We start from the raw sequence: 13,636 nt of genomic DNA on the forward strand, positions 1-13,636 counted from the left end.
AACCTTTTCTAATTTGCCGTTTTACTTACTATAGAAAAATATATTATAAAGTAAAACATAACTTTATTTATAAACAAAGCTTTCAGAGTTGGTTCTAAACTGGTCTTCTAAACACTTCATCGATTACAAGTTGAAGAGGACAACCACATTTTTAAATATTGACAGTTCTTCCAAAATTCATCGTTAACAATATATATCAATATAAAGAAATAAATTACCATCCAAATAAATCAAAAGATCCTGCCCGTTGATGACTGCTTTTAGATGACTGACTAATAATTGATTGATTGACTGAAAATCACCTAAATATGCTATTACTAATAACATCAATCTAATTAATCTCCCTGTTTTAACTTTAAATAAATCTTATTCTTGTATTTCAAAATGAGCGCAACAACTGACTACTTATTATTGAAGAGTTTTTAATAAAAAATCCAACCTTTTGCCTCACTAAATTGCTTGCAGTTCTTGATCTAGGGCTAAATGAAAACTCGTAAAACATTTTAATGAATAAAAACATATAGAATTTTTATTATTTGTGAAATATAAACATTGGCTACCGTTCCTTTCTGAACCAATAATAATAATAATAAAATAAAAATAAGAAAAATAACATTTATGCGGCGAGGAGGTATGACCTGAGAGACGATATGAAGAGGTTTTCCTTTTAAGACGAGCAGCACCTGCACCTCCATTTAAAAGGGTTTGTAAATATTAATATACATTTTAAAAAAACAATAGTAAAGTTCTTTATTCAACCATAAAATGAAGTTTTAAAATTGACTTTTAAATTAACCGATAAGTTTTACCTTCGTAATTCTTGCAAACAGAATTTTACTATTACCAAAATAGATTTTGAATAAGTTCAAACAAATCACAACGGCGGAAAAAAACTTAATTGGAAATGTATACATTTGTAACGCTTAACCGCTGACTCTAAACATTACTTGGTTAAATCAACTATGCTGTTAAATACATTTACTGTTAGGTATTAAAGTGTAATCTCAATAAAAAGTTTTAAATTTAGATTCGTAATGAATTTGTAATCTAATTGTAAATCTCGTAATACCGCTTGGTAATGTTAACTTATTATGTTATCGGCTTGCAAAAACAGTTCAAATACTGTAACACTGGTGAATTTTAAGAAACGGCCATCAGTTAGAGCTTCACATGTCATGAGCAATCAGGTAGATACTATTAACGAAGGTTACTTGGTACTAATTGAAAAAGGGAAAAAAAATGAAAAAAAATATTATTTTAAATTGGATGCACGTAAAAGGAAGTTTGAATATTACGATAAAGACGCATATAAAGTAAGTTTTTTTTTTAACTTATTTAAAATGTTTTTTTAACTTTTTTAATTTTCCATTGTGCTTAAAATACTAATGCTAAATAAATATATAACTTTTTTCTAATATATTTTTATGTTAAAATGTTTCCACAATTAAGAATAAAAAAATAAACATTTATATTCATTAATGTTTTAAATAAAAACAATAATTTTTAATAAATTAAAAAAAAAAATTAAAATTTTTTATCAGGCAAATTTTATTAAAAATGATTTATTATACTAATTCAGAATCATATAAAAACATAGGTCTTGAGAAAACTACTCTAATTTGATGCTAAACTTTAAAAAATCATATAAATCTGCAGCAAGACTCCAGTATACAAGTATACAAATCATATACGTACACACACACATGCACACACACACACACACACACACGCACACACACACACACACACACACACACACACACACACACACACACACACACACACACACACACACACTGAACTGAAGTTAAAACACTAGTTGCATGTATTGGCCACTAGAGGCTCATAAGAAGTTGTTACACCACTTCTTAACACGTGTGTTGTTGCACTAAAAATTTTGTTTACTATATCTAAAAGTAATTTATTTAGGACATTTTTCCATAAAAATAGGTACCAACTTTAATTTTGAACTGATAATCATAGTTTTTAAAGTATATGTTCATCTACATTTACACATGCTTAAAACTGGTTAACTCTTTATTTAAGATTATGTGGTAATATATTTTAAAACATTTTCTAGTGGTGTGCCTTTCTAATGAAGTAGCAAATGTTGTGTGCCATTGTGGTACCACCAAGGCACACACTTGCCTAATTTTGTGAATATTAGTAGTAAAATTTGTTTAAAAATAATTCTTTAAAAAAGTTAATAAGCAGAATTTATGAAATATTTTGTAAAGCATATTTATTAAAGTAAAAAAATACATCCATTTATTGTCATGACAAACATAAGAGCATAAGAGACATCAATACCAACAATCCAGCTGACAAATTATAAAGGGATTACAATTATAAAATTTTATCTGCACAAGAGTCACACAATGCAGCCTTTGGACAAAAATGTATTTGGTCCATTTAGCACTTATTACAACAATAAAATAAAGGATTTGATGTTGAAAACAGGCAATGGTGGGAAACCAGCAACAATCTACAATATGTAAATTGTTAGACAAGCTTTTCCCTTAGCATTTACACCAAGTAACATTACACACAGTTTTCAAAGGAGTGGCTTTTATCCACTTAATAAAGACAAAGATTATGAGTTCCTGCTATTCACTGTAACAGATCGGCTGTTGTCCGTGTCTAAACACCATCCTGAAAATCAAGTATAAATATTGAATTATAAAATTCTTTTGCAAATCAGATAAGCAATAACATGTTTTCCTACCCAAAAGCTTAACCACAGAAGCAAACTAGAGAAGGTCGCCCTAAAAAAGTATCATGAATTCTAACTTCCAGTCCCATAAAACTTCAAATTGAAAAAGATAAAGCTAAGAAAAAAAAAAAACCTGACATGAAAAAGAAAGGCAAAACTTTTGAAAAGTTAAGGAAAATATTAGTATGTAATATTTATTTACCTTTGATTTAGCTTTGTAATATCTGTAATATCTGTTTAGCTTTGATTTAGCTTTGACTTGGAGCTAGATTTGGAATTTGAAGAAAATGTAGATGTATTTTTTTATGAAGAATCTACTCAGTTAGAAGTCAACTTTGAAGTTTTGATACAGATTTTGAAAAATTTCAACTTGAAGTTTGTAATATTGGTACAAATTCAAGGCTAACACGGTGTGAAACACTTTGTAGCAGAGGTACTAGAAGTTGCTGATATATTTTAAAAATTCAGTATTTAAAAGATTATATGAACTCATCTCACCTCTAGTTTTGGACTAGGGGTGAATCTTTTAGGATATTATAAATATTGATTAATTTAATAAAAGCTTTAATATAGATATTAATTAATTTTAATATTAATAGAAAGGAGATGGTAATTAGAATAAGAAATAAAAATACAGCTTTTTGTTCAAAATGTACAAATAACTTCAAAAATATTCACACTCTCTCATACACACAAACAAAATATTTATTGTGATTTTTTTTTTGTAAAAATAACTTATATGACCTTTTAAACTTAGAGTTAGAGTTGGGTGGAGAGAGGCCAGGCCCATAATAATTTAATTTTAGATTATTTTAGATTTTTGTTTTGATAGAGCATCCCTAATTTTAACCAATATTTTAGAGTTTGAACCGAAACCCCTTCCCATGTGGAAAAAATTTCATGAATGTCTATTCTACAAAGTTTAGTTTTTCTGAAACTTCAGATTAAAATTATGTGAACATGCATACTTTACTGAACTTTTTTTTGAAAATAGCTTTGTGCAGGCATTAAAAAATAGTTTTGGCCACCCTTTTGTATGTAACCAACCCACTGTGGACTAGTAGTGCTATATATAGTCAAATATTTTCTTTATAATTAAGTAACAACATTGATTAGAATTCTTTAAGCTATGACCATGAGTCAAAATTGGATATATCTTATGTTTATAGCAATAGTGCATAATTAAACATTTGTCAATATTAAAACTAAACGACCAATCTTGTGTCTATGCATATAGAGTGTTTAAATCCCACTGTAGTTCATTATATATTTAAAAAAAAATCTTTATAGGGTTTTTGTGTCAAACTATTTTCTTATTTTAAAAATGTAAAATAGAAAATTCTTAAGTTTATTTTTTAATTAGGTTTTTCTGTTTGTGTTTATTTTTTAGTGATATATTTTTAATGGCAGATTAGCAATTAGAGAAACTTAGGTTACGAAGTTTATATGATGTTTTTGAAGCACATTTATGATTTTTTTTAACATTTTAATATCTTTTTTTAAATAAGGTGACCATTTTGACACATTTTACATAAAGTAACTCTTCTTGATAAAATTTTTTTAAAAACTTGACTTGATCATGGAATCTAAGATCAGATAATATTACACCTAAATCTTTATCGAATGATGTAAGCTTGTTTCTCTAGTTTCCTTGTTGAGGTTATTCAAATAGTAATTACATTTTCTAAAAGCTAGAAATCCCAATAGGTAATTTCATGTCAAATGACCCAGAAATTCTTAAAAATATCACCCTATATCTCAGATTTTGCTGGTTTTTGTACAGTCGAGAGTACTTAGTAAAATAAGAATTCCTTTTAGCATCTCTCTCCAAGAAGATCCTGAAATATGGCTATTTTACTTTTAACAGATGTTAGCCAGGTTCCTATTGTCCCCTCAGAATTGCTATGTTTGTTTATAGGTTTCAAGTTACATAACTTTAAAAACATTTGATCTTTTTACTTAAAAATTTGTACCTGGCTATTTACAAGGGTGACAAGTCCAATGAAATGATCAGAAGTATAAAAAATTGTTATTAAGTACCTGTTAGTATCTATGTATATATTAAGTATATGTAATTAAAAGGAGGTGAGAGAAGAAAAAGGAGGTGTTTGTAACAAAAACTTAACCAAATATTGTAACAACAATATTTTGTAAATGTTAAGTTTTAATAGTTTGTAAAATAAGACATAGATAAAGTAACAGAAATTAAAAATTACAATTATTTTTTAGAAATTAAAAACTACAGTCAAATTATATTAAATAACAAAATAATAGATAATGGAGTTTAAAAAATTTTTAAAAAAATTTTAGATTTTGGCGGTAATGGTAATCTATATTTATATAGTGTTCTTGTCTAAGTCAAATAAAACACATTAATAAAAGACAGACACCTTGATAATGTTATTAAGAGCATAATTTAAACTTGAGTTAGTTATTTTAATCAATAATTATTTTTGTTACATCATTCATTGATTATATGTTAGTTTTCATAATTTTATTTTTCATAAAGCCTGTCAAGGTTACAACTATAAAAAAAAATCTAATACAGTGCTGGCAAAAAGTCTTGCAACAAGGCACAATTTTACACAAATCAATGTTTCCACGCCAGTAGGCTCAGTGTTATTATCTTATATTTTTATCTTTAAGTATAAATATATTTATAAAGACAATTTTGTAGCTTAAACAGTTAATTCAGTGAAAATCATGGCTAAGATTCGTCAGCTTAGTAAAAAAGAAAAAGCATTCATTCAACGTCTTGCTAAAAGTGGTATGTCTGATGCAGACATTGCAACAATTTAAATTGTTGAACGCACTACAATTTAGCATGTTGTAAAGCAGGTTATCCCCCTGTCTCCTAAAAAGAGGTCTGGACGTCCTAGAGTCACTTCACAGCGTACTGACCTCAGGATGGTAACAATGGTTAAGATGAATCCTTCAATAACCTCTGGTGGCCTACAGAACAGCATACCAACACTTTCTAATGTCTCAAAGCGCACAATCGTCACAGACTTACTGCGGAATTAAACTTACCTGCACAAAGGCCATTTAAGAAGCCATTAGTAACTGAAAAGATGAGAAAAAAGCGCATTGAGTTCTGCAAGAAGCATCAAGATTGGACAGAAGAGCAGTGGACACAGGTAATGTTCAGTGATGAGTCCATGTTTCGTCAGTTCTCTGATGTTAAGCTTTTTGTTCGTCAACCTACTAGTTCTAATCCTACCAATCCTAAATACACATGCAAAACTGTGAAGTATTCACCTTTTGTAATGGTGTGAGGTTGTTTTTCTGCTCATGGCCTCGGAGATTTATACTTTTTGCACAAAGGAGAAACTATGAATGCAAAAAAGTACCTCAACGTTTTGGATGAATCTCTAATCATGATTATTCATCAGTGCACAATTTTTCAACATGATTCAGCACCATGCCACACTGCGAAGTCTGTGAAGCAGTGGCTTGGATCAAAAAACATACAGTTGCTTGATTGGCCTGGAAATTCTCCAGATCTCAACCCAATTGAAAATCTTTGGATGTTAATCAAGAAGCGTGTATCTGCTAAGAACTGCAGTTCATTAGATGGTTTAAAAAATGCTATTCGTCATGTATGGTGTACAGAAATTAAATCAGGACTATGTGAAAATCTTGCCAAATCCATGCCCAAACGAATTAGCGCTGTGTTAATAAACAAAGGATATCCTACCAAATATTAATAGTACATCTGTTTAAAATGATTATACAATGTAAATAAAAATAATTGAACTTGTTTTTGGTGAAAATATAATATTTTTGGAAGTATTATTGTTTTTGGAAGTAATTATGAAAAGTAATTATGATGTTGCAAGACTTTTTGCATTTGTGTACAGATTGCAAACATTGATTTGTGTAAAATTGTGCCTTGTTGCAATACTTTTTGCCAGCACTGTAGTTACTGTAAAACTTCAAAAAGATTTATGGCACTTAGCATATAGTAAGATCAACAAAGTCTGACTAAGGTTGCTTAATTCAGAAGTTTAAAACAATAAATGACAAATAAAAAGTTTTAGTGCTTTAGTTTTTTGCATGCAATTTTAGAGAGTTTTAAACATCAGTTGATTTTTAAGTCATAACCATTCTAGGTTGATTTGTTATATTTAAAAAAGTGTAACGTGTTACAGTAATCTGTTTTGCTACTTGAACATTTTGTCTTTTACAAGAGCATAACAGTGTGGAAAGTTTACAGGATATTCTTGTTGATAATACTGTTACTAAAACTGGATAAAAAATAACTTAGTGGCAAAACTAAAGTTTATTTTAAAGAGTTTTTAAAATGAACATAATTAAATGCGCACTATATTAAATGAACTTTTTGTTTGAGCATGTTGAAAATCCAATTATAGTTATATTTTATATTTATATTTAAACATGCAAAGATATTGACTTCAACAAAGTTCCTTATAAATGAGCTGCTTGTAAAATTTGAGTGGTTAACCATGCGAGGTGGTTAACTCTCAATTAATGCGGTAGTGGTGTAGTGGTAAGAGCGCTCGCTTTGTAAGCGAGAGGTTCGGAGTTCGACTCCCACCACGTCCCTGGAAGTACCGCACTCAACTTAGTTTCTCTGCGCAGCGGCCTTGCTCGGCAAGGTTTGTGTTTCAGAGTTAAAGAGTTGAGAGAGGGTTGCACCACTAATAACAACTAAAAAAAAATAAATAAAAAAAACACAAAAAAATGAGTAGCCTCCTCGACTGTAGTGGCCCCCCTCGGGCCTTGGGGAGGTGAATAATCTAAAAAAAAAAAAAAAAACTCTCACTATTCCTTCTCTGTTTATCTACTCTAGTAGGCGCTTTTTATAGTAGGTGGGTTAATATGGATAGGTGAGGTTATATGGATATATTGTTTTAGTATTCATGGAATAAGTTACCTATACATAATGCTAAAACTCGGAACATACCAACAGTTTACAGATACAAATAGCTGATTTTTTTTATACTAACAAGGTTTCTAATACTAACAAGGTTTCTAATACTAACAAGGTTTCTCTGAATAAAATAAGTAATTAAAAATAAAACTCAAATTTTTTTATGCTTAAAACTTTTGTCTGCAGGGCATTTCCATTTCTGTGCGTGATTTTTTATTTTTCTTTGTTTTTGCAATTAAAAGTTGGGACTTTATGCAATATGCATACTATTTTGATTTTCTTAAAGAACAATTATAACAAAAATATTTTTATCATACTTTAGGCTACCTGAATAAATTTAATATTCATATTTTTATAATTTTATTTTTTTGCATAATAATATAGCTGCATTTTGAAAAATATACAATAATTTTCAAAATGCCATATTCTAGCTAGAAATAATTGATGACTACCATTTCTCATCAAAAATATATTAAATATGAGTCTTAGAAGTATAATATTTCACTTGAAATACTCACAAGCAATTTATTGTCATAAAAATAACTTCATAAAATTGATAAGTTTGTAATAACTGTATGTAACTTTCGCGCGTGATCATTCATGAACTGTATTTAAACGATTGCTGTAACCCTATGATTCATAGTGCAATCCTGTAACTTTCTGGAAATCTTTACTAATGTTTAAAATAGTATTAAAAAAAAAAGTATATTGCTGAAACTTATATTTTCCGAGGAATTAAATTTTATTTATCTAGTGACTAAAATTGAAGTTTTTCTGTTCTGTGCGTGATTCTACTTCAAACCTAATTTATTCTTTGTTAACATTACTAATGTATACCATTTTGCATTTACAAAATATTTTTATTGATTAGAATAAAATGAGAGTAAATTGGAGATCACCAGATTTATTTTTATGAAAATAATAGTAAAAACATATATGAGTTTCCATGCATGATTTCTTGGAAATGCTCTGCAATATTACTTGAGTAAGTATTGTGATGTAAGTTTAATAGTTAGACTATGATGTAACCAAGATGTAATCAACTCTTACACATATCGAGAAAAAAGAAAAATCTAAAATGGGGTAAAATAGATATATATGTTAAATGATTGTGAAGTAAAATGGATAGACAATATTTTTTGAATCTCACTAAAATTACAGAATTTAAAAAAAATAATCCTAAGTCACATGACTGATATATATATATATTTTCACTTATGCTTTTTTATATTTTTTCTTTATTTTTTCTTTTTTCTTTATTTATTTGAATGTCATGCTATATTTCGCTATGCAATGCTCTTATATCCGAAGATATTTTTGGCTTAGCATAGGAACAGCCACAAGTAGTCATAAAGACTAATCCTAAGGAACGTCTGTTATTGACTAACATTATTTTGTACTGAAGTAGTACTCAAGTGCTGAGTTGTCAGTGATTTGATCTTGTATTTCAAACAATCCAATAGTAAGTGACTGGATTCCCAACCCCTGCTTAAAATCAGATTATTTACAAACCTGACCCCAGCAAAGTTACAAGATTTAACAGGGGTTGATACTGTTAAATAAATACTGGCATATATACATATACATACATACATATATAGATACATACATACATACATACATACATAAATACATACATACATACATACATACATATATATATATATATATAATATATATATATATATATATATATATATATATATATATATATATATATATATATATATATATATATATATATATATATATATATATATATATATATATATATATATATATATATATATATATATATATATATATATATATATATATATATAGATCTATAGTTTGTTGTCTTTGGGAAGAGCGGAAGAAAAAAAGTGATTCTTACGCCAACACATACGTCACTTTTAATTACTTTTGACTTTCATCCAACATTTGCGTGTTGGACGAAAGTAAAAACCATTAATTTAATTACAAATAAACCGTTTTTTTAAAAAACCACAAAAACGCAAATTTAATTGACCAGAATGTTTTAAAAACATTCTGAATGTTTTTAACAATATAAACAATGTTTTTATTTTTATTTTTTTTAATAAAATGTTTTTATTTTTAATTTTTTTAATAAAATGTTTTTATTTTTTTTTTTTTACTGTAAATCATGCGCGGAGTGTTGCTACATCGACTATCTTATAGCCTGACTCGCAAGGGAGTGCTGCTACATCGACTGACAAATAGCCTGACTCGCAAGGGAGTGCTGCTACATCGACTGACAAATAGCCTGACCCGCAAGGGAGTGCTGCTACATCTACTATCTTTTAGCCTGACCCACAAGGGAGTGTTGCTACATCGACTGAGGATTTGGTTGGGGCAGGCAGTCTATCAATTAATAAAAAAAAAAAATTCCGGTCTTGCATTTTAATTTTTACTTTTTGTCAACAAAATATGGAAAAAATTTTCGGACAACATCTACGGGTTGTATATATATATATATATATATATATATATATATATATATATATATATATATATATATATATATATATATATATATATATATATATATATATATATATATATATATATATATATATATATATATATATATATATATATATATATATATATATATATATATATATATATATATATATATATATATATATATATATATATATATATACATAATGAACTTTATATATTATAAATTTATGCATACATTTACTGTTAACTAAATACTGATATTAAAAAGAATAATTTTCCAATATTTTATTTACTTTTTTTTTTTTTAAAGAGGAAAGTGAAAATATAAATTGCTATCTGTTAGGAAAATATATTTGTATAATTTTAATGTAACAAGTATATTTGCCCCTAAATGAATAAGTCTATGTAATGCATACATATACTTTAATGTATAACTTTTTTAATTATATAATTACATTTATTTTTCATAAGTATGCGACCGTTTAGCTTATTTAGATAAGGTGTTTACTTTGTTCATGGAATGTGTACAAATTGGTTTGAATCCCACTGTTTCCCAAATTTTTTTTGTTTTTTTACCCACCCCTCCCCTTTAGTCTACTATGTTATTAGGGAAATATACGTAAACAGTTATTAATAATTATTAATAATTGCTAAACAATTATTATTAGTTATTATTGGCAATTGTTTACCAATAGCATATTTGACGAAAAAGCAGGAGGCGGGTTAGTAAGTGACTGGGGCCCCGTCCCTTGCTAAAAATAATACCTTTTGCAAACCAGGCCCCAGCCCTGGCAAAATTATAAGATTTAGCAGGAGTTGACAGCCAGGGTTATATATAATATATAAGGTATTATAAAAAAATTTATAACACTTTATATATTATAATTTTATGCTTATATTTACTATTTATTAAAAACTGGCAATATTTATATATTTTTAAACTCTAATTTACTTCCAACAAGATTGCAAGTAACCACTATCAAGTTCTGAGTTACTTTTAAATAGAGAATAAGTTAAAATACAAGGAAACAGTTAACTGAAGACTTTAAAAGATGCAGGTTGTTATAACATTTTTTTGATGTGCAAGAAAAAAATTGGATTAATAAAAGTTTTTATAGCATGATGGGACAGATACAGCAAAAGGATGCAACTTGTTGAATTAGAAGCCAAGCAAGAATGAGTTTTGGTTTATCATAATAGAGATGATAGCTCGTTTGAGCATTGACCATGATAGTATTTGTAGAAAAAAGAAAGAAATGGAATCTTGCAACAATGGGAGATTGGCTCAAGCTTGGCAATGTGGTTTTAGACTTTGTCTCAGAGTAAGAGGGGTGTTGTTCACCAATATAGGAATGCCAACATTATTGCAATATTTTTTTTGCAGTAAATAAATGAGTTTTGTTATCTAAAAAAAATTGTGGATTTTAAGTCCAGAATATAAATCCATAAGCCCCTGCAAGCCTTAGGCTGTTACAAAAGAGAGATCAGAATAAAAATCGGCTGCTTGTTCTAAGCAATCAAAAAGCTTAGATTTTTTGTCAAGACAAAAGTATAAAATTGTGTTATCAGCAAATAGGGCCACTTTAGATAAATATATAGATAGTTACTTTAGATAGGTTAGTAAAATTTTCATGAAGATCGATATTGAAGATAAGTAACAATACAAGAGCAAAGATAAAAAATTTTGGTACCCTTAACCACTTTGGTAGAACTAAGTGCACAGAGCCAAATGCTATAAAGGAACAGGTATCCAAAATTACTAAGTGCTAAAAGATTGCGGATAAAAAGGATATATGAACAAAATGGTAATAGGAAATAATTAAGGGTATGTGAAAAATATGTAGATGGCATGGCCTAATTGAAGCTTAAAAACTATGTATATATGTGTGTGCGCCTTGCTTAGAAAATACACTGAACAGCTTAAATGGTATAACAAATCTGAATATGAAGAAATATGTATCATTCAAAAACGTATAACAAAAAGATTTTTTATATAAAAATATGAAAAGATAAATGGTTACATGGCAAATATATGACCAGCAGTATTTAAAAGAAAAACAATTTAAAAATAGATTGAGGCAGGATTTGATCCATGGACATTCTGTGTTATAAGTAAACACCCTAGTCAAGTTAGTTAAATGTATGCATGCTTATTAACAAATAAATGTAATTGTACAATAAAAAAGTTATACATAAAAGTATATGCATGCATTACATAGATGTATTCATATAAGGACAATATATACAATATAATAATAAACAATGCAGGAGCAAAGATAGAACATTAGGATTGAAACCAATATCATTTCCAGTAACCCTTAAAGTTACTCTTCTTCATTTCCAGTAACCCTTAAAGTTAATGGAAATGAACACAAGCGGAGGACTTTGAGAATGACCTAATTACTATGGCTAGATGAAATGATTTGATAATCCTTCATATAAAAAAACTAATAATAGAGAGAAGACTAATTGTAGGATAGTTGAAGATTTCAGTGTGCTTTCTATAGTTTAAAAAAATTAGAAACACTTATTTAGTACTTTTTAATAGTTTAACAAAAATTGAAGAGAGTTTTGCAAACACTTTTTTAAATCTACAATGAAAATGATATGTGAACCACAAGCCGTAGAAGAGTTTAATTGAGAGTTGACTTCGGAAACCGAAGCGATTTAAATATATAACAATGGGTTATTCTGTTTATTTGGAATGGCAGGAGGAATATGTTAATTAAATACTTGTATATTTATTTTAATTAACCAAAGTAATTTAATTGGAGCACCCATATGTTTTCTATAGGACTTAGTTCAGGAGAGTTTTCTGGCCAATCAAGTAATGGAATATCCTGCTCTGATAGATATTTTTTAATTGATTAAGCCGTATGATATGGTGCCCCGTTCTACATAAAAAATTTTTATCACTTGGACCAAACCATTCTGCCAATTATGGCAACAATCTTTGTTCCAGGACTTTTTTTATATTGCAACTGATTCCTTATTTCCTCAACATTATAGAGCATCCCCAATCCCCTTTCACATATTGCTGACCAGATCATAACAGAGGTAGCATGTTTAACAATTTGAATGATGCAGTTCGATAAGTATTTTTCCTTTTTTTTTTCTATTACGTATTGAGCCTTCTTTGTTAACATTAAAAAGTACTCTCATTCCTAAAGCATACTTTAAAATATTATATAAGGATTGTTAAGTAAATCTTTAAAGTTTGATGTGAGAGCGTGAATATTTTAAAATCATTTGAATTAATTTTATTGATTTTCAACTATCTTCCGTTGAATTCCTATACTTTTTTGCCCACTCCAGCTTTTGATGTCAGTTTAAGCTTCTTTGCTGGACATTGTGAAATATAATCAAGATTGTGTAGGCAATGTTGAATCGTTCTCTTTGACATTTTGACTCCAAATTGGTAGAGCTTTTCAGTTATTACATTGTTGGTGGCCTGCTTATTTTCTAGAACATTATTTGCCTATTTTCTAGAACAATCTTGGCCTATATTCTAGAAAAATCTTTGTATTCTTTCCCCGTGCGGTGTTAGGGTTCTCGTCATT

General features: G+C 28.3%; 1 protein-coding gene across 1 annotated transcript in view; it reads left to right on the forward strand.

Annotated features, from left to right (window-relative positions):
• Window positions 1-932: 932 nt before the first annotated feature.
• Window positions 933-13,636, forward strand: part of LOC100207468 (pleckstrin homology domain-containing family A member 1) — a 64,539-nt gene continuing 51,835 nt past the window's right edge. The window contains exon 1 of the mRNA XM_065793130.1: window positions 933-1,313. Within this exon, the coding sequence (XP_065649202.1) occupies window positions 1,092-1,313 (222 nt within the window). The 5' untranslated portion in view covers window positions 933-1,091. The remainder of the gene's footprint in view (window positions 1,314-13,636) is intronic.

Source organism: Hydra vulgaris, chromosome 03 (genome assembly GCF_038396675.1).
Source record: "Hydra vulgaris chromosome 03, alternate assembly HydraT2T_AEP".
Lineage (NCBI taxonomy): Eukaryota > Metazoa > Cnidaria > Hydrozoa > Anthoathecata > Hydridae > Hydra > Hydra vulgaris.